Here is a 22,891-nt window from a genome sequence, read left to right on the forward strand (position 1 = left end):
AAGTTTATTGTTTGAGCTTAATAGCAGTGAAAAATGAATTAAAAAAAGAAAGTGAATCTCAGTTTGTGTATAAAGTTTTTTTATAGTTATAGTACACGTCAGAGGATATTTCTCATTTTATTTGGACAGTTTTTGTTAACCCGTCCGTTAGTTTGAGGAGCAGCCGAGATACATGATACATTCAAATACCATACTACTATAACACAACTTGCTGATCAACTTTTTTTTAATTAATAAAAGTACTTTGCAAGGATATACATATAAAGTAACAAAAAAATGAAATATATCTGTACATAACAGCCGAGCTATACAATAAATGAAAACATACATCATTTTGACACCTGATTCAGAAATAGATAAATTTGACAATACAATGTGATATGATACAAATATTGCTGAAACGATTGCACTGGACTGGAAGTACTACAATGGGTAGTCTTGCTGCTAGACGTTCGGGCTTTCTTTCGATACTATAAGCGAACGAAGTTCACAGTGAGGGCTTGTTCCATCCTCGATAGCGATGTTCAGTCGTGTGTCGTATTGTATCGGAAGAACATCCGAGGTCTAGCAGATAGACTGCTGCTACTGCAATTCTTTGTGTGTTTTTTTTCATCACTTGACAACTACAACTCATTGCCATAAACCACTGCTGATTCACATTTTTGCTGAGTCGGTGAAAAATATGTCCCGGCTTGTAAGAACAGTGTAACTCTAAACTGAAAATACTGCAACTTTATTAACTATGACAACCACACAAGATTTTTGTTTTCTTTTCGTACCATCTTATATTTAAGTACTGGTAGTAATATCATACAGTTTGGAATAATCACATAAACTGTCATGGCAAACCTTAATAGGTATCATGATTTACATTACTATTACTTCTCAGTGTTTTTTGTTAAGGGCAGTATTAGTACCAGGGTAGGTAAAATCTACCAGAGTTCCTCAAAAATTTTACCAGGATTCCCAAACAAAATAATGGTAGATTGTATTGGAAGCTATGCCACTTTTACCCCTTTCTGTTACTGGGGTCCCCAACCTTAGCAAAAAACACTGCTTCCGTACAGTGTTAGTTCCAACAGACTGTGGTCCAAACTCCCTACTTGACTGTGACTGTTCAGTGTTATCTAAATCTTAAATTTGTTACAAACAAGTAACAAACTGGGTTAAATTTCTTTATATTCTTGATTTTCAAACTATTGGCAAATTTTTCTTTGTCAAAAATGTATTCAAGTTTGTAAAATTGTACTGCAAAGTACATTACCGGTAAGTACGTAGTGATTTATTGGAAATGGACTTCTATTGTCTTTATAATAATTACAAGTATGTTACTAAGTATAGAAATATTGAAAGTAGCTGTCTACCCTTTATGTACTTACCCACTATCCTGCCAACTATTTGAATATCTCACTGATAGAATTGAATGAAATGGAAAATCAATTTCAAAGCACTCATGATGTTGATATACTAATAAATTGATGATGTGTTAATTTTGCAGTATTTACGTGATAATAATTTCATCCTCCAAAATATCAAAATTTCTACCTGACTTCCAAACAAAACCTGTGAAAGTTATAAATTGTCTATATACTCTCATATAGAATAAGGGATTTTACATCTCATTGCAGATGTCACACTATATGCAAATATGCCTAGCAACAATGGTTGTCAAACATGATCGCAGTCAAGCTTTCACCGTGGCTATTTGTGATGACATTGAGAACAACAGTGTTGCTAAGTATTTGACATTTTCAGCTTGACCACCCTCACGTGGCTGCTATGGATGAAATGGCTCACGCAGGATCTCATGAGATCTGCCACAAGACGAAAAAAACACCTTTATTTGGGAGTACACTGTAGAGTAGATTACAAATCGTTTCTTGCCCAATATACAGACATTATCCAGACTTGACATTGACCTTACACCTCTAAGTTCAAGCCAAAGCCCTCAAATTAAAATGTCTGGTACATAGTATCGTAAAATTGGACATTTGAAATGCATTCTTTCCTGTGTTATCAACTATGTATTAAATGTTGTGTATCAAATATTAACGGATGAAAACACACAAAGATGCAGTCCTGCAATCAATCAAAGTAAGTTACATTTTTTAACCTTTGAATCACGTAAGAATTATATATTATTACATAAATCTTTTTACAAAGCTACTGACAAATTTAACATGATGGTGGACAATTACAACAAATTCAAAAAATACAAACTTCTGTGACTTCAAAGAAAATATATAAAACTTAGTGAAATGAATGATTTCTATCATTTTATACATGACAAATTTTCGTTTTGTTTACTCTTTACATTAAGTTACGGAAACTATCTGTTTTTAATGTCCTTAAATTGTTCTATCAAATTCTGATATATGTCTTATATGTACATCAAACTCATAAACTTTGCATAAAAAAATTTCAAAAAATTTGACAGACTCCTAGCAAATCTTTCAGAGAACGTAGTTTGTCAGACTAGTGGATTGAATTTACAAAACATATTGTCTCTGCTACTTAGATACAAAAATGATACGTCAGCAAGAATGAGCTATTGGGATTGATGTTCCGAGTTAAAAACTGTACTAAGTTTACATTTGATTCATACATCGTAATTAAGTCTAAATTTGTGCGAATTTGAGTGAATAATACTTGATATTTTTTTTACTGATTTGTAGATTTAGATTTCCATGTGTAAAGATGTATCAGCAAATTTGAACTTTTTTAAAATTTCTAGAGCATTTCGTGATAAGAAGAGATTCATTATTACTATAAAGAATGAAAATATACAACAAGAAAATGAAAATACACAAAGACAGAAAATATGTTAATGTTGAAAGAAATATTTTCATTTCAAAAAGAAAAGAGGACATCTCTCTTATATTTATGTTTCGTCTTTCATTACATAACTTGGCACGGATTTGTGGCTGGTACCTGACCAGTTTATTATATTTATTCTTACACTGCTACTTCAAACTCTGGAACTGTACTCTGGTTTGGTTTGCATCTGACCAGGAACCAAACAAAAACATGTCCTAAAACACTTTCGATCTTGACCTTGAACTTGGCACAATAATGAGGTCGTCGTCACTATCGTCGTCTGATTCATCGAGTGCTAGTTGCGAAACTTTGCTGCTGGTACCAAACTCTCCTCTCAATGGACTCTGTATTTGCAAGATAGGATTCACATCAGCTTTTTAGTTGCCAATATCTTATACATGGCATGATAAACAAATAAAATATATATATCTACAATCTGATCTATGCTTAGTTTTTCACATTCCTCCAAAATGTACGACAATCAAGTGTTTCCTACTTTGCCAAATTCACCTCATATAATATTTCATATACCTGGCCAGGAGCTTTTATAATTCACTGATTACAAACCACCACTGCTTCTCATTGGTAAAAAAAAACGAGTTCGAAAACATTCAGAATGTGCATCACCAAGTAAAGTATGAAAACATACTCTGTTCTTAATCAAACCATGCAGAATTCCCAATGTAATGAATACATAACACCCACAAAGATAACTGTCACGGGGGTATCAGAGCTGCATACATAACATGCACAAGACAACCATAATAGTACCAGGGTATTGCAGCAACCAGTTGTTGTTAGTTGCAGTAAATTCATATTGCTACAAGAATCAATTCATCACAACAGGGGGTGAATTTCATGCGAGGGTTTTAATATGATCTTTCAAATAGTTATTGGTTGATCATAGTAATGGATGACATTCATGCTAGGATTTTAATATAATCTTATCACATAGTTATCTGCTGATATCTTTGTCAGTTTTTGTTAACTGCTTAAAAGCATACAATACTGATTAGCAATCATGGTTAATGGTTATTTGATTGCAAAGGCAGCAATTTATACGTTGACTTGAGATATGTTGTGAAAAATGTTTAAGTTCAGAAGAAAAAAAATGAAAAATTGTTTCTGGGCTATGATTTATTTTTTGTTTCAATATTTCTTCCATTCTTTAATTTGTGTATGGTATTGTTTTATGCATCAGGTGTGATTATAAATGACAAACTTTTCTCATTTTATGATTAGAAATTTGGTGTTGTCATGCCAACTTCAAATTTTCTGAAATTTCAAGCCAATTTGCGAGGATCGTGAGCATTCAATAGAACTGACCAGTTAGGTATTAACCAGAAACAATTTTTGTGTGAAAGTTGAAAAATTGATGAAAAGTTACACAGCAAGTACGACATGGTACAAAAAGTGTCAAAATCCATGGAAAGAGTACATCAAGATGCACTGATAGAAATATTACATTGACATTCAATTAGTAAATAGTCTACAAAGACAAAGTCACATACATGGTGAAAGTGGATGAAAATAGACATTGCAGGCAAAATGTTTTTAAAAGGACCACATTACAGGAAACATGCAAGAAAGCAAAGCATTACATTACATGACATGACATGACATGACAATTACAGAGGAGTTTAAGATTTGTCAAATTTGAGATTTGATGGCTTATTTTCCACAGCACATTGAACCTTTTGATTTGACAACTGGTGGTGGACTCACCTCCCGACCTGACTTCGAACCATAAGACCATCCTGGAAATAAAGAGGATTGAAAACCGGTCTATTAGTAAATTAAAAATATACATGCAGGGTGATACAATACAGGCTGTGGTATAATACACTTTGCGGAAACAAATATTGGCAATGGCACAAGATGTTGTATAACATTGTGTGTGTGTGTGGGGGGGGGGGGGGTATATGATTGAAGTTCTGAGGTGCTAACTCTGGAAGTCAGTTTATAGCCGTACTTTCAAGACAAAGTTTGCATAAAAATAATCATATACATTGGGTAATTTGTATTCAGAAATGTCTGAAATTTGCAGATGAAATTATTTCAGTCTGGACTTCATTTGATTCATTGATTCTCGAGAGGTTTATTGTTAACATCAAAACATTACATCAGGCTCTGAAAGCATGATGTACACTTCCAGCACCCTGATATTCAAATATTGAAATATCTATGATCAAAAATTTCACATTCATTAAGTTTCTTACCTGAGGAAGGTCTCAAACGAGATTGTGATGAGGCACCCTTACTTTTAGTTGGTGTACTAGTAATAAGATCATCATCGGAATCTTCATCTGAGTATTGAGACACTATTTTACTTCTGCCGTACCCTGTCAAATATTGACAACGTTTTCTATCATTAGAATAATTCCTACAGCTGTGGTTTGGACAGCATACATTCAACTTTTCACACGCTATGTCTTACAATATAAACACAGTATGTGTCCCACAGGAGAATGGTTTCAGGTAGTCCTTACAAAATTTATTCTCAAAACTCCTCTTTCAGTACCGTAGTAATTTTGCATGATATCAAAAATCATTTTTCAAAATGATCGCAAAATGATAGTTACAGATAATGACCACATTTTGTATACTTTAGAGTTGCATGCCATATGACATTTACCCATAGTATGCTTACACAGTGAAATGACAGACATGACAATTTCAAGCCTATATCAACAGACTTATTTGAATCAGAATATTACCATTATCCCGATAGTCTCTCTATTCCTTTGGTGTCAGGTGATAAATAGTTGCAGTGAAAAATTCAGACTATTTTTTACCTGAGGAGCTTGTTTTCTGGAATTTACCAGTAGATGATCTGGATGATCTTGACATTATGTAGGAGTCAGAATCAGATTCATCAGGTGGTGGATATCTGTAAAAGTGCAAATACAATGATATCATTAGTAGTCAGAATCAGATTCATCATGGTGGATATCTGTAAAAGTACAAATACAATGATGTGTATAGGAGTCAGACTCAGATTCATCAGGTGGTGAATACTGCTGACAAGATGATGGATGCATAGATTTGACTTACCTAGGTTGGACTTTACTCAGTTGATCTTTCCTAGACCAGTGTCCACGTACTGCTGACTGGATGGTAGTTGCAGCTTCATCCATTCCACTCTCATCTGATATAGTAAGTGGTGAATGAGCTCGACTGCTTCGTGGTGTACCCCGACTACTGACTGAAGAACGATGGCCTGATCGATCCAACTTTCTAAGTTGTTCTTTTCGAGCAAAGTGACCCCTTACATTAGATTGAATCAACAGAGCCGCCTAGTATGAAACAAGGATAGGAAAATGAAGTTTATGAAGTCTGAAATTATAAATTCTTACAGCTTTTATTAAGTACTGTAGACTCATTTATATGACCCCCTTACATGGCACAGTGATGTACAACTACACCAGAGATATACAAATACATACACTCACATATACATACATACATACATACATACATACATACATACATACATACATACATACATACATACATACATACATACATACATACATACATACATACATACATACATACATACATACATACATACATACATACATACATACATAGATACATACATACATACATACATACATACATACATACATACATACAGACAACCTGGCATACCACACACACAGAGGACTCCTCTACATACATGTACATCAATAAAATCAAATAAAACATATTGTATGCATGAACAATCAACACCCCCTCCCCCCACCCATACAAACTCCTCTACAAATATTAACAATCACACTTGTCAAATTGCTTCATAAAATTCTAATATTCCAAAGTTACTGGAAGAAGACTACTTGTACTTACATCATCTAAGTCTTCATCATCCTGCTTCTATAAAATAAAAAACAAAACAACATTTTTTCAATCAAAAGACTACATTTTATGAAGGTTATGTACAAACAAGATCAAATGACATCAATGATGAAAATCAAATATTTGATGTTATTCTCCTTTTAGCATATATCAGTTTGTATCATCTCCAACTTACACACACGACATCCTAGGGCAGTAAATAACTCAATATATATAAAGGAAATCATGACTTCTGCATGTCTACAAATTAAACACAACATGGCTGACAAAACAAAAGAAGGGGAATTCTGATTGGCTTTTTTTGAACAAAAAATATTGCTGTCAATTAATCGACAGGCTACTTCAAAATAACACGCTTTCAAACCTGAGTACATTGGAGACTCAAAGGAAAATATACTTTGAATGGCCTTCACAACAAAACACATGCCCAGTAACAATCAACATATAACTTTTGAATGATGTGTAATTCATCAATGTAAATCCTCCAAGTGAACAGAAGCAGGGATACTATGATACTACATTTTATAGTACACTTACCCTTTTTACATTTTATAGTACACTTACCCATTTTAGATTTTATAGTACACTTACCCTTTTTACATTTTATAGTACACTTACCCTTTTTTTGTGTTTTTTCCAATTTCCCTGGATCGTTTTTGCTGCATGTTTTTGTCTCAGTTCTTCAGCACGTCTGTATCTTTCATCTTCTTCATCTCTGCGTCTAGATGATGATGACGACCCAGCTGAACCTGGTCGTCTTCTTGGTGTAGGTCTGTCTGACCTTTCACTCAACTGAATTTCTAAGTCTTGAATATATTTCTTAAGTCTTCGGATTTCCTCTCTTTATTCATTTGAAAAATAAGATAACAGGTGATACATGAAATTTTAATTAAAACAATGATTTAAGTTAAGGTTAACCACTGATGAATATTTAGTTAACTTTTTTATCTTTAAAGTGGATGGATGGATGGCAATTTGGTGTTTATTTTAGATTTTTAATTTATGAAACAATTTTATCATTGTTTTCAACTTGGAAAATCAATGTGAAATAACATATCTTGGGTAATTTCAATACCAACCTTGGGTCTTATTTTGTGAGATGAGGGAATCTAAAACAAAACATTCTACTTACTCATTATCGTCAACCATTTGTCTGAATTTGATTCTGTCTTCTTTCAACCTGATGATTTGTTCGTCCTGTTTTTTCTTGTCAACCAGCAGCTCTGATTCTCTCTTGTCCAGTCGTTCTACTCTGTCAGCTAACCCACCAGTAAGGACAAGCTTACCTACATGATAGTGGTATAGTGTATTTAATATTTGATATAATCTATAACTAGTAGCTCTGAGTCTCTCTTATCAAGTTGTTCTACTGATAGACCCCCCAGTTGGTGGAGGTGACTATGTTTTACTCTGTCAGCTAGCCCACCAGCAAGGACAAGCTTACCCACACAGGAAAGTGGTATGGTGTAGACATTGTGTGCAATATATGCTTGTTTATCCTAATACATTTATCCAGTGTTATTTCAATGTAATTAATGGAAAGCATGTGCCTCCCAAAGTCAGGCCCTTCCGCTATACAACCTTAGTCTGCAAAACTCATTTCCCGGCAGTGACAGATTATTACAATCTCTAACTGTTAAAATGGGGTTCTTACATGACAAGATCAGGACATGGCACCAGTTCTTCAATTCTATATAAACTTAAGTGCTTCACTATGTGGCTGTGTCCAACTTTGAACTCTACTGTAATCAACACTGTGTACGGAATAATTTAAAGCTATCACCTACCTTCAACTTGATGACTTCCTGTTGATTTCCCTTCCAAGATGGAACCACTTTCATACCTTGCAATTTCCTGCAAAAGGACAAAATGTACAATTATCTTACTTGAACAAATATGAATCAAATAACAAGTTTGCCAAAAAAAGAGAAGAAACTTTGGCACAACTAAAACATTGTTTCCTTGCTGTGGAATCATATTTTGTAGTACATATAATTCCAAATTTAGAGTGATTTAGGTGGGTAAATTATTTATGTGCTGTGTTCAGAACTAAGTACAAATCTTTCAAGTTTGATGATAGTTTTCATTTTTCTACGAGTCATTTTCACTGTCTCTATACGTGATTACTGTCTGCTGTCTGTAATTTATGTTATATTTTGTGTTATTGTTTGGTCAATCATATATGAATAATAAGTCAATTCTGTATCTGTATCTTACCATTTCTAGGTCTGCAACCACTGCTAACAGTTCCTTCCTGTTCATGTCTTCATAGTCAACTGTAAAGGTAGACATGATATTTCAATCAATGTGATACTAGTGATAGGTCTAATGCTATATAAAGTAGACTATACGACATGTCAGAAGTCTGCCTCATAAATTTATCAATGTTTTCTGATATTTTCTTAATAGGCAATATGGACATGGGTTTCAACAGACATGTAGTTCTAGGAACAAACACATATATATACATGCACACACAGACAGAGACACATCCCTACAGACACTTCCACACAGACAGACAGACACAGACGCAGACACAAAACTGTTACAGATGTTGAAACTTATGAAAGTGTATACTTTGGTAATCTGTTAATATTTTCAAAAAGATAGTTATGGTACTGTCTAGAAGTTGATAATTTCAGTATGTTCAAATACTGACCCCTAATATAGGACCAGTGTGCTCTCTAAGCCAATTTGACGTACCACTGACGCACACACAATTTCTAGTGACACACCAAAATTTGGTGTTCCCCTATCTCTTATTACGTGGTGACTCACAAGAAATGCCAGTTTTTCTCATTTTGACTCACACAACAACAAAATTTAGCTATCATTTAAGAGGGCACACATATCATGCATTTGAGTTAAGACACTTGATCATGGCATGAGAAATATCCTTTTCATATCACCATACAGAGAAAAATAGACAAACTGACAGTAACTTACACTTTCCTTTCTTGCGTTGTCTCTTCTTTCTAGATGATGTAGGTGAACCAATGGAACCATCCATAGCAGATTCTAAATCCTGTTTTAGGAACTTTGTTTCACTCTGAAGTCTTTGATTAGACTCAGTTAGTCTCAGGATGGTGGCATTCAAAGCTTTGACTTTAGCTGTTTGGTTTGCACCACCTTGTTGGTCAGACCTGTAGTAGGAAAGTCATTAATATCATCAGTTTTTCATTACATCTTTATGATCTTACAGTGCCAGTAACTGAAACTTTTTTGTTAATTTTTGTTAATTTTTGTCTGTCGAAAAACACACGACCCCTTTCCTGGAAATGATCCACTAATTACCACCTTATTTGTCAGTGGTATTGTGTATACTTGATTGATGTCCATGTGTAAACAGTCATGAATTTTGTAGAGACATGTTTACTTGTTTGTCAACAAATTGTCCATTTATGGGATGTTTGATCAGTAGGTGATCACATAAGCACTAATGAATGCAACAAACACAAAAATAATATTATGCTAAATATGATTTCAGTTACAGCTACTGTGGAATTTAGGTATGTTAAATCATTGACAGATTTCACAGATTCAGAAAACAGAATCAATTGCTCAGTTCATATTTTGTTTCACTGTCTCCTCTCAGAAGGGGAAATGATAAGGTGAAACCATCACATGTACTGTAACTACTTATTACAATAACAAACACACAAAATAATTTGCTTAAGGCCTACCAAAAAAAAATTGTGTGGTTCGTTCCAGTGATGCTCAATTTTAGAATAGGTGGGGGTTGGTAGATTTTTATTTTATTTTTTTTTACATATGTGTTTAGGTAGTTATGTTTTCCGTTTTTTTCCACATGGTCTCTGTGTTATTGGTTTCTTCTCATCAGATGTACAGCCACAAGATGTACAGCCATTACAGATTGTAAAAATAGTTTTATATCGTCATTTTAGGTTGAGGTCAGTTTTTGCATCCACTATTTCTTGTGAGACTTCACAATTTTCATGATTTTATTTTTTTTCTCGAATACGTAAAAAAAAGTTTCAGGTCAGTGTAAAAAACTAGGTGGGGGTCGGGTCATTGGAACCAAACAATTTTTTTCTTTAGGTCTGATCAATTTTTTTTACACCAAGTTCTTATAGAAAGTAATGAATATTTTATTCATAGAATTAAAACAGGCATGGAGATCCCAACTGTTTCTCTACAAGCACATTTTATGACAATAGCCCATTGTTGTACACTCCTGAGGGGAAATTTGGGATTCTCTTCCAAGAATTTTTTTGACTGTGAGTAGAAATATTCATTACTAAGTATGAACCCTGAGTCAATGAATATTCATTCTCACTTTTTATGGAAACTATACACAGCTAATATTGCATCTTAACATTAAGTGACACCACAACTTAATACCAAAATTATTGCATTCACTATTCTGGCTTGTAAGGATGCAAAAATGTATAACTGCTCAAACAAAATTATATACATTGTATTTACTTTAAAATTATTCATAGCTTAACTATTGTGCTATATAATCATATTTTTTGCAATTCTTAAAATTTGATATATTATGCATATTGCAGAACTTAAAACAGAAATCGACTTTTATATTTCCATATCAACACGACAATTTACAGTTTTCCGGCTTGCTATGCACACTGCATGGGTGATTTATACCTAGGCCTAACATAACAATATTACGAAAATAAAATAAAGACACCTGCCATGCTATGCAATGAATTTAATGATGGGAAAATGAGAGATGAAACTGGGATAAACAGAAAGGGAAAGATAAAGGTAGTCTGAAAGGCCCAGTCGTTGGTCCGCTTAAACTAATATGTAATCACTTGATACCCCAATCTGAGAGAGTGCATTATATAAGCGAAAGGAACGCCTGGATCTTTCAGGTGAGAGAGTGCATTATACAAGTGCATGGAAGGAACACCTGGATCTTTCAGGCTATAAAGATAAAGGGAGGCAAATGAAACGACAAAGGTGGCTACAATGTTAACAAATGTTGTGATATTGATGACTTCACAGCAGATTTAGAAATAGTTACAATAATAATACATGCATTATCACACTGTTAATTAATCCACTCCCAAACCAATCACAAATTACCTTTTCCTTGATATGTAGAAGTGACAATTTGGGTAAATGTCAGGAAAATTGACCATTTTTTTATTGGAGGAAGGGGAATGAAACATTATAGGAAAATGTGAGTTGGGTTCAATAACAAAATGAATACAAATGACTCCACTGTCATATCTCTTTTCTCACACTGTAGGAGTTATAATGGAAATACTCTGCAGATTTCAATGGAAATAGTTGACTGTGGTTATCTACCATAACTCTAAATGCCCTTGGTTTCAAGAAATCTCTATAATCATGACTTAAATATAGAAAGCTAGCATCTACAAGACTAAAAGCTGGATTCTAGATTGATCATGTCTAACATTAACTAATCATGTAAGTGGTAAAAACTAGTAATGATTAGTCTTAGAGAATTCTTTCCTGACATTGCTGTAGGAAAACTTGCCAGGATGCAAGATATGAAATCTTTCCAGTATTAAGATGGAATGGTTTATCCTTTTTACTGTTTGTAGTTTCTATACGGATCTCTTTATAACTAGTATATTTTGTGTGACAAGTACACTTACCTTCTATGTTCATGTTTGACGCCATTACTAGACACAGACACATTACGTAATCTTAAAATCTGAAATTTAAACAGATAATGTCAAATTTAAACAGTTATATTCTTACCATAGGAAGAAGTGGAAAATGTTTTTTTTTTTTTAAATATTCATGTTCATACAAAGGCGGAGGATGATTGATTTATTCTGCAAGGAAAAGGATGAAAGCACATGATTGTGGTTTTTTTTTCCCAGTACAGTAGAATTCTGTAACACCACATCTAACAGGTAAGACATTGGTAATCCAGTCTTTGGTTTGCTATTAAGGTAGACGCAAACTAGATTTATTGTTCTTCAATCTGTGGTAGATTACACATGTGGGTGATAGCTGTTCCTCTGTTGTGTGATTGTAATCACCTAGTGATCAAGATAGTGTAAAACACTAGAAGTCCCAAAACAGCACTGCAAGTTCATGGAACTCTAAATAAACTAGTTTTCAGAGACGCCTCCCTACTGAGACTATAATTAAACCAACATCCATTCAATAGCTTATCAATGTTGTATCAACATGTTGCGACAATAGTTTTAGTTAGAAAACTGAAGGCTCATATTACCAGGGTAGTATGAAACCCAATATATCCCATAATATAAGCTGTAACTGTACCTCTTGATAATACATATCATTCTCAACTCTCATTTCTTCCAACTTGGTACTCTTCAGATCACTTTGTAGTTTACTGCAAAACAACACAAAACAATCAGGATCACAGTTTAGTACCACTTTGGATATCACAGGCAGGTATATAAAAATAATTACATCACTTTCCATACCATGCACAAGTATATAAAAAATATCATCATTTAGCATCACTAAAAATTGCCTCTCTAATTACTATAGTAATAGAAAAGATACTTAGAATTGTGATTATTGCATTCAAATATTCATTTTTTTTAAAATTATACTGAAATGAAATGTCTTTCTTTTTGCAAAATTAAAGGCTTTGTACAAAATTTTTTATTAAAACATAAAATCTTACGTCAGTTGATATTCTTTATCTCTCAATGTTTGTTCTAGTTTCAAGTTCTTCTGTTTCAAACTGTTTACAACCTGTAAAATAAATCATATGATCTCATCAGTTAAACAATTAAACTCAGGATTCTTTTCTGTACTAAATTCATGTCAAGCAGCTAGAAAATGTTGACATCAAATAAACCAATATAGGAAGTGAATAGGCCATAAGATACAACATATCGCTCCACCACCCTACCAGCCTGCTCTATCTCTGAGAGGGGTTGACCGATGTGTGAGGGCGCCCTGTCATGGCAAACCTTAAAGACTAGGAAGTGAATGGCTTTCAACTGTGAAACAGATACATTGCTACATACACTTGAACTTCAAGATTGATAAAGAAGTATAAACTTTGTGTACTCTTTGTTATGAATATATCTATATTGATGGATTTGAGTTCTGGAGATAAATGGATTTTCACGACAGTCCTAGGACAGGCAAGGGTTTCAGAGCTGTAAAACTATAAATTAGAATATTGCACACTCGTATTTACTTCCTAGTTCTGTAATGGGTAAACGTGAGAGTGGGTAATCCCTCACATAGTTTACCACACACAGGCCATGTTTACATGTAACATGTTTGAACAAAAACACACGTTTTGTACCCTGGTCGTTTTACATCATGACAACTTGCGTCTGTTTTATTGGTTCTGCAGTGTTTGAAATACGAGTCAAAATTTCCATCATTTCATGATTTTGTCATAGAGTGTGCTGTAGGAAGTATAATTATATTATTCCCAATATTTTTTTTTTATTCAGCCATAAAATAATCATGACCTAAGTGTTTTATCTCTACAAATGTACTAATTTGAATGACTCGTAATGACTGAATAAAGAAAAAAATATTGGGGAAAGATACCTATTATTACTTGATCTCTACAATTATAAAATTTCTACAAAATAGAATATAGACTTACAGCTCCAGCATCAGGTTTCTTTTCATTCATAGCTCTACGTAAATCCTCACTCTGAAAAAGACAAATGTATGTACAGTATAAGTATTGATACATGAAAATTGACACTTTTAAATATTTACGATTATAATATATATAATCACTGGGTATTTTTTTAAATTTCAGGCGTATTCTATTGGGTTCTATTTGGTGTGTACGAATATTAGAACTTTTCCCACGTATAACCACTTATATATCACACACGGTTTTGTTCCATTATATTCAGAAATGTTCAGGTTTTAACCTAACAATTCTGTATCTCGCCGATTTTTTACTTCGAAAAAGAATATTTATTCGAAATGTCGGATTTAACAGCTATTAATATGGACTGATTTATAAGTTCCATATGCATTTTATATATATATATATATTTATGAGAGAGAGATATTAAGATATTTGAAGTCTCAACATAATTTACAATAGTATTTGGCCAAAATGTTAAACAATAGATACTAGATCTACTACAGTCTGTTATACAAACCTTGCTTGGATCTAGCAGTTGTTCAACTTGTTTCTGCTTCTTGACATTTTCTTCTTCAAGTCTTCTGTTCCTGGTAGACAATATACTGTTTTCTTCTTTGATTCCATTCAATTGCTGCCAAGAATAGAAATTCAGACTTTTACAGACTGAGCCTTTATTCAGTAAAACTCCAAAGACTGCTCTATCCATGAAAGGGGTTGACTGATGTGTGAGGGCGCCCCATCATGCCATACCTTAGAGACTACCACATCTGGTAACTTTTCCATTCTGTGATCAGAGCCATTCACACAAAGTATATCTGAGGCAGTTTTAGTGAAACAGGTACTAGCTGTCACATACATGATAACAAATGAAGGATGATGAGAAAGTATACATGTAACCATAGAAACCAAACATACTCTTTTCCAATCTATGTGTAACCATAGAAACCAAAACTTACCCTTTTCAGATCAATAATGTCATCATACATGTCTTCAGCTGGTTTGTAGGATGGTGTACCAGCTCTACCAGACCTTGGTGTTCCTGTTAACATAAATAATGTATATTACATGTATTGGATATATTATTAGTATTTAATACTTCACACATAAGCCAAACTATACATATTCAAACCAAATGTTGCGGATTTATTTATTGCTTTATACTAATTCACATCAACGTTTATCTGATACTTAAAATCTGAGTTGATGCCCATGAGTCAATATGACCAAATTGTCACTATTTTCCATAATTGTTTATAAGATAAATTTGCACAGGTGCAATTATAAAATTTATTGTATTCCCTAATGTTTTCATTCAACGAGATAACACTCGTGACACAAAGATTTTGTCATTTTTGGCTCAAATAGTGACAAGGTACATGTCACTTGTATTGTCATTGGCTGATTGAAGAAAACCAAGGTACATATGACACTTGTATTGTCATTGGTTGATTGATGAAAACCAAGGTCCTTATGTCACTTTTATTGTCATTGGCTTATTGGAAAAAACCAAGGTACATATGACACATGTATTGTCATTGGCTGAATGAAGAAAACCACGGGGGAATTATATCTAAATGTCATACATTGCAAAGAATAACTGATCATACCATTGTAGTCTGCCGTTGTTCTGGTTCCATCAAACCCTTGTGGTCTCATTGTACCTGCAGATTTAGCCCTCTTGGTTCCTTGCATTGTAGGAGTACTCTGTGTTGTAAGGTCTGTTGAATACAAAGGTACAAATTATCACATGACATTAACTAGTATAGAGTTACAGTAAAAAGTATATTCTTAAAACAAATTTGTTTTGAATTATCAAAGTTTTCTAATTCCATAAATGAAATTTTTGGTATCAAGATAAACACAGCTCTTGATAAATTATGATAAGCAAACACTGCCAAGCTTAAAGTCCATCAGGCACAATTACTTTAAATTAATTTGATATTAAATGGATTTGCGAATTTATGATACATTGTAATTCTATAATCTATACTCATACATAACACTTCTAAATGAACACATAAAATGCACCTATAATATTGACACTTTATGAATTATAGTAAACATCAACTATGGACTTTCACACAAGTTACTCATTGCTATCATAAGGAAGTCATAACATGCTGACAAATACTTGCTTTAATTAACAGATAACCTTCATGTTAGAACTTGAATTTGCTACCATGGTAACTTGAATTTGCTACCATGGCAACTTACATAAATTCCAATAAAACCTGGAAGTAGGTATTACACATCAACAAAACACTGATTGTATTCTATATGGTTAATACAGAACATTATTTTGAACTAAACAAATTCTAAATTGAAACACATACTGTCACACTGAGTAAAACATGTCGCAAAGACAAAATACATGGCATACATGCGGTAATACACAGTATAACAGGAAACACACAAACTCACACAACATGCAGGATATTGGCATGAACATGCACTATGATTTAAAATGTCTAAAAACTTGTAAAGGATTTATATAAGTAACTTCCAAAGTCCTAGTCAAGTGCACACCTAGACTTACAGTAGTGCATTTTATAAAAACTTGTTAAAATGAAACATGATGCAGAAAAGCGGTGTCAATATCACAATGCAAGATACAAGACCCGTATAAATTTACACATACTATACCCCTTGTTAAAAAGTCTCTTCACTTACTATGATAATCTGAGAAAAAAGACATTATAGGTACAGTTTATTGGTACTGGGTCTACCAGACAGTCAACTATAGTCTACCAGACAGTCAACTATAGCGGATTTTCCAGTTCCAAGATGCATTGCATGAGAGGCTATCGCTTATGTTACATTTAGTCTTGTTTTGTCTTTATTACATTTGAAATAACATTTTCATCAGGAAATGATGGTAAGACATGTTGACGTCTTTAATTATGAGTGATTTTATAGAACAAAGACTGAAAGCCATCAATGATAGAGAGGGATTTTACGAGTGAACACAGGGTACGGTCAGGTGACAACCATCCCCCTGAGCAGCGTGTGCAACCCCTCAGTGCGTACACAGTACATGCCATTGTATGGAGAGACACGCAATGCATCTTGGAACTGGCAACAGGTCTAAAGTAATAAGACGGCACAACAACAGTCTCCACTCTGTGTAGGGATGAACAACAGTAGTCTGAGGTCCATGGACACATTTTTTTCCTTCTGTGATATCTACCGAGTCACATGTATTAAACCTATCAAAGTGCCAACGACAACAGTATTTTACAATCTATCAGTCCATCAGGTAATAGTTTTTTTTCTTTTAAAGTATCAGAACTAAAATTTTAACATTTACTTTTGGCACTGTGATATATAGTTCCTTCCAAAGTGAAGTATCATGGTGTAATCAATCACAGTAAGACCACCCACTAACTTAATTTTTATCTCTTGCCACTGACCCCAAAATGGGGTCAAGGTCATCAGATCATGACAATAGCTTGACTCTGATACAAACTTAGTTAGCTTTAATATGGCAATAGTAGTAAATCTTAACTGTTCCAAGAATGTATTCTGAAAAGTTATTTACCCATTTTAGTTCCTTTTTGTATTCATGAGAAAGAGTTTTGACTGATTTATGCTATCAATACATTGACCAAGTTACTTCAGGAAAGACTTCTCACAAGTGAAAAATTCAGAATGGATGTTCATAGACTTGGGGTTCACAGATACAACTGAAAATTTCTACTCTTACAGTCAAACAATTCTTTGGAAGCAAATCTCAAATATTTGCTTATTTCTCATCCTGACAATGCTGATAACATACAGTATCAGCAAAAACCTGGGCCTTGCTCCCAAATTTTTCTTTGACTCGGTGGGTAGAAATTTCTTTGTTTGGTTCAATTTTTACGACACTGGTAATCAATCCAGCCTTCAGTTTACTAAGATAGACACAATATAAATCTGTTGTTCTTCAGTGTGGTAGATTACATAAGTGGGTGATAGTGGTTCTTCTGTTGTGCAATTCTAATCATCCTGTGATCAAGATAGTGTAAACATTGGAAGTCCCAAACAACACTGCAAGTTCATAAATAACTAGTTTTCAGAAACGCCTCCCTACGGAGACTATAATCAAACCAACGTCCATTCAATAACTTATCACTGTTGTATCAACATGTTGCAACAATAGTTTTAGTTTGTGTCTATCTTAGAAAACCAAAGGCTCAACTACATGTGTGAGGGCAATATATCATGAGTCAGTATTCAAATCAAAGTACTGCTCTGTATCTGAATATACATACACAAGTTAACTACTTACACCCTGTTCTGTTTTTCATGCCGTCAATCCAGAAATCTCTAGCTGTCTTGCTTCTTGTGTCCACTACTTTCCTTCCCTTAGTGGTATTGTATGGTGAACCTGTATAGCGTAAAACACATCAAAATAATAAATTTACTTTAAAAAGTCATAAAATGTTGTGGACACCTACATTTCTACTTCTAACACTTTCACTATTTCTACATGAATGTCATTTTTATCACCAGGAAGACTGCTGCTTTCAGCTTAGCTTACTTGACCATTCTTCACAATTTTATATTTTCAATTTATTGTCTGTCTGTTTGTCTGATTGGTTACTCTGCTTGCTCTGTACCATATTGCATTTTTTGTTACGTGATTTGTTTTGTGTTGTGTTTGATATGAGCATGTAAATTTCCCTTTTGGGAACTAAAATGTGTAAAAAAAACACCAAAAAACGCTGTCACAGTTACCATTTTCAACTTATTGGAAGAATTTTTGTAAGCATTTGAGTATTTTCTAACTACCATTACCTTGTTAAAATGTATCCAATTTGCTTACTATAAAACATTTCACATGTAACATTGCAAAAACAGATAAATCGTCTATTTACTGAGTACAATTTGCTTCAATCATGTAATGTATGGCAGATAGACAATTAACACCATACAACCAATATGCCTTTTTTTTCAGCTACATAAATACAGAAAACACACCTTCCCCTACTTCTGAGATGAGGATAAACTGAATGTGAAAGTATAATACATGGAATACAAGGCAAAAATTCCTTCTATTGTGTATCTACACAATAACATAATAACATATTATTGACGTGAATCCACCCTTCTTTGTTGTCAACACTGCAAGGTTGACGGATTAGTAAATAACAGGCACAGTAAGGGATACCATGCAAGCAGACTTTTATTGAAGCAAATCACATGTTGTAAATGGTAATATATTCCTGGCCTAAATTTGAGATATCTAAGTCTTAGATATCTCAAATTTAGGACAGCGATATCTAAGTCTTAGATATCTCAAATTTAGGACAGAGATATCTAAGTCTTAGATATCTCAAATTTAGGACAGCGATATCTAAGTCTTAGATATCTCAAATTTAGGACAGTGATATCTAAGTCTTAGATATCTCAAATTTAGGACAGCGATATCTAAGTCTTAGATATCTCAAATTTAGGACAGCGATATCTAAGTCTTAGATATCTCAAATTTAGGACAGCGATATCTAAGTCTTAGATATCTCAAATTTAGGACAGCGATATCTTACCACTTAGAACTTGTCAAGAGTCATGGTGGATAAATTGGGTATACAGCTCATTCACTCATATTGTCTTTTGTTACAAAACTGGTCGGTTTTTATACTAAGTGATTTATGTCAACTAGTTGGTCTTTAAGACTAAAGACATACCTTTTTCAGAGAGCTTATCTGTAACAGTTTCTATTGTAAAGTGCCAGTGAGCATCATTGATGGATACTAGCTAGCGTTATTATTTTTCGATATTTTATATATTTAATGCAATCTGCTTTTAGTCCTTCTTTACGTTTGCTGATTTTTTTCTGTCTGCTGATATTTTCTTTCCTATCTAGATTTGCAATATTAACTTTTGTACAATGTGCCGAGACACACATGTAATGCTTTTTTCAATAAGAGATAAATAATACATACTAAAATCTGATATACTCTGTCTACGCTGAATACTGTGTCTGTACTTTGTATTCAAAATGGCAACCGCTATCATGGTTACCATTTTCAACTTATTGGAAAGAATTTTTGTAAGCATTTGAGTACATTCTAACTACCATTACCTTGTTAAAATGTATCCAATTTGCTTACTATAAAACATTTTCACATGTAACATTACAAAAACTGATAAACCGTCTATTTACTGAATACAATTTGCTTCCATCATGTAATGTATGGTAGATAGTTCTACTGTTGGAAGTACTAGACTACAAATTTAACATCATGCTCCATTTTGGGAGTATTCAAACATTACCACCAACTGTGGAAGGTAATCATATTTTTATGTCAATATAACTGTCTTACAAACTGACCTGGACAGCTACTTTTATAATGATTCGCACATCATTCGCACATTATATTTGCACATCACACACACACACACACACACAGAGTCACACAGTCACACACACACACAGTCACACACACAAACACACACACAGACACACACACATACACACACACACAGAGTCAGTCACACACACACAGTCACAGTCACACACACACACACACACACACTGTAAGTTACACACACATTCATTTTTGCATTGTGCTAGTATAAAATATTTCATGATGTACTGAACATTTTTTTTTTCCATTTTGATTTTACCAGCAAAATATTCATCATATCTCTGACACATAAAACAAAACAAATATTTTACCTGTTTTCCTTTTTGATTTCTTTTTAGGTTTGGTAGACAAATCAATCTCTTCTTCTGACTCAGACGATAAACTCTGTCACAATAATTTAACATTATTATTAAACTTCTTGAAAAAGTCTCTTGAAGTGTGAAATCGGTCAGAGACTCAAAAGCCATATACTCTTTTTGCACTTACTTAAAGTGGCCATATGGATATGGATTGGTGATTTATGTTGGATTTTGAATTTATATAACAATTTCATCATGACTTCCTACTTGAAAAATCAATGTGAAACAACATATGCCAAGTCCTTGTTTGTAAGGCAATACATTACAAAAGCATACTAAGATTTAAAATGTTTGTTATTGTACTTACACTTTTTGCAATGTATTGAGTTACAAACACAGACTTAGTCAATGTTGTTTCACATTCATATTTAAGTAGGAAGCCATGATAATTTTTTTATAAATTGAAAATCCACATAATAAAATACCACCTCCTCATCCATATGACCAAGTTCACTCTTTGGGATGGTTATGACATCTTTGGTTTAATACTGAGCTTGTCTGAACAATTCAACATCAAATTGTTATGGGTAGTTTAGTTTTATACTAGTATCATCAATATTGATAATAAAATACCAAACATTTTCATATTATAAAATTATGCATTTCTGGAGTAAAGTATTGGAATATGGATTTCACAATTTAATTACCAACATGCAAAAAACAATATCTAGACACTTATTAATAAAATGTGCATTAACCTGTATTTCATCAAAAAGGCCAAATTGGACATTATTGACTACTGTGATATACTACCTGTACACACACCAACCCCATGGGGTTTCCCTTGCAATTTATTTTATCATTGCTACAACTTAAGCTGTGGAACATATTTTTCTGTGGGATTGGCATTGTTGACATACATGTATATTAATCAAGATCGGAAAATACCATTACCATGTAGGCTTTAACGGTTTTGTTAATCAATAAACGGTGAACAATTAAAAACTTGTACAAACAATACACAAGCATCAACAGCGAGAAGTTACTGTGCAACTACTAACGTGTTGTACTCGTAGTAATTGCAAATGACAACCAGGGGTGCGTGGTACGAGTATGGGTGCTACTGCTATTGCATACACTGATAAGAATTTTAATTGAGCCAGGAGTTATTACCTGAACGTAGGTCCCTGACTAATACTTATTGATTGGTGTCGTAAAGTGAAAGTGTTCGTCCCGCCCGGGTGGTCGAAATACCCGTGTGTGTTGTGTGAGCCTACCAAATACTTGACAACTTGTCACTTGATCACATACTCACCTCCAAAGCTAAGGTTTCAGGCATAGTTACAGATCGCTCGGCAAATACGACGGAAGATCGCCAACTAAAGCTATATTACACGCGTTTTAGACGGTCACAGTGACCGTCTGCCTAGCTTGTACTCGACAATGCCCGTAGAATTGCCTGATTTTGAATGTTTCGGGCAATGAACAGAAATAACGTCTTCAAGCCATTCACTCGTCCATGTTGCTGTTGGAGTTCCCAAACAGATGAGGACAAGTATGTACTTTGCATACTCTCGCGAGAGTTCCCGAGACAATCTTTGCGCTTTGGCTATAGATTTGGTATTTTCTCGATTGTTTTGCAAGACAAAGATAAAATGATATTTTTATGCGTTATATTTCTACCATGTTTTCGATAGAGAAAATTACACGTAGTTTCTAATTAGAATTTGTTTTATATTTCACAACAGTGTAAAACTGGATTTGTGGATATTCAAGTTGCAGGGTATATACACACACAAATTCCCACAAGCGTATTACTAGTAACTCTAGATTACTCCCGAGCAGTACGTCCCCGGAGTACGTCGAGGCGTGTGTTTTCATTAACTTACTTACGCGGCAAACATAAACGCGTACATACAAATATGTTCCTAATTATCGAAGTACAAAAAATATTTTCAACTTTGATTTACAATGAAATAGTAAAGACAATCGTATGA

The 22,891-nt window shown here is 33.7% G+C and overlaps 1 protein-coding gene across 1 annotated transcript; it reads right to left on the reverse strand.

The window, feature by feature from the left end:
- Positions 1-292: 292 nt before the first annotated feature.
- On the reverse strand, positions 293-22,432 carry LOC144435029 (IQ domain-containing protein E-like). Its single transcript, XM_078123567.1, has 21 exons — positions 22,210-22,432; positions 20,907-20,979; positions 18,513-18,611; positions 15,853-15,963; positions 15,202-15,284; positions 14,763-14,876; positions 14,246-14,296; positions 13,298-13,368; positions 12,925-12,997; positions 12,285-12,343; positions 9,622-9,818; positions 8,893-8,951; positions 8,463-8,529; positions 7,808-7,961; positions 7,294-7,516; positions 6,667-6,693; positions 5,872-6,113; positions 5,613-5,707; positions 5,037-5,159; positions 4,543-4,574; positions 293-3,161 (listed from the first exon to the last, which is right to left on the reverse strand). The coding sequence occupies exons 1-21, from the start codon at positions 22,231-22,233 to the stop codon at positions 3,033-3,035; spliced, it is 2,106 nt and encodes a 701-aa protein (XP_077979693.1). The 5' UTR covers positions 22,234-22,432; the 3' UTR covers positions 293-3,032.
- Positions 22,433-22,891: the final 459 nt, after the last annotated feature.

This window comes from Glandiceps talaboti, chromosome 5 (genome assembly GCF_964340395.1).
Source record: "Glandiceps talaboti chromosome 5, keGlaTala1.1, whole genome shotgun sequence".
Classification (NCBI taxonomy): Eukaryota; Metazoa; Hemichordata; class Enteropneusta; family Spengelidae; genus Glandiceps; species Glandiceps talaboti.

What these genes read in the sequence shown, in the direction of transcription:
- LOC144435029 (XM_078123567.1), bottom strand. Translation starts at nt 22,233, where the DNA reads ATGCCTGAAACCTTAGCTTTGGAG. An exon ending in TCGTTTGAGACCTTCCTCAG is followed by an intron (nt 4,575 to 5,036) that starts GTAAGAAACTTA and finishes CTTTATTTCCAG; the next exon opens with GATGGTCTTATGGTTCGAAG. An exon ending in GTTCGAAGTCAGGTCGGGAG is followed by an intron (nt 3,162 to 4,542) that starts GTGAGTCCACCA and finishes TTGCAAATACAG; the next exon opens with AGTCCATTGAGAGGAGAGTT.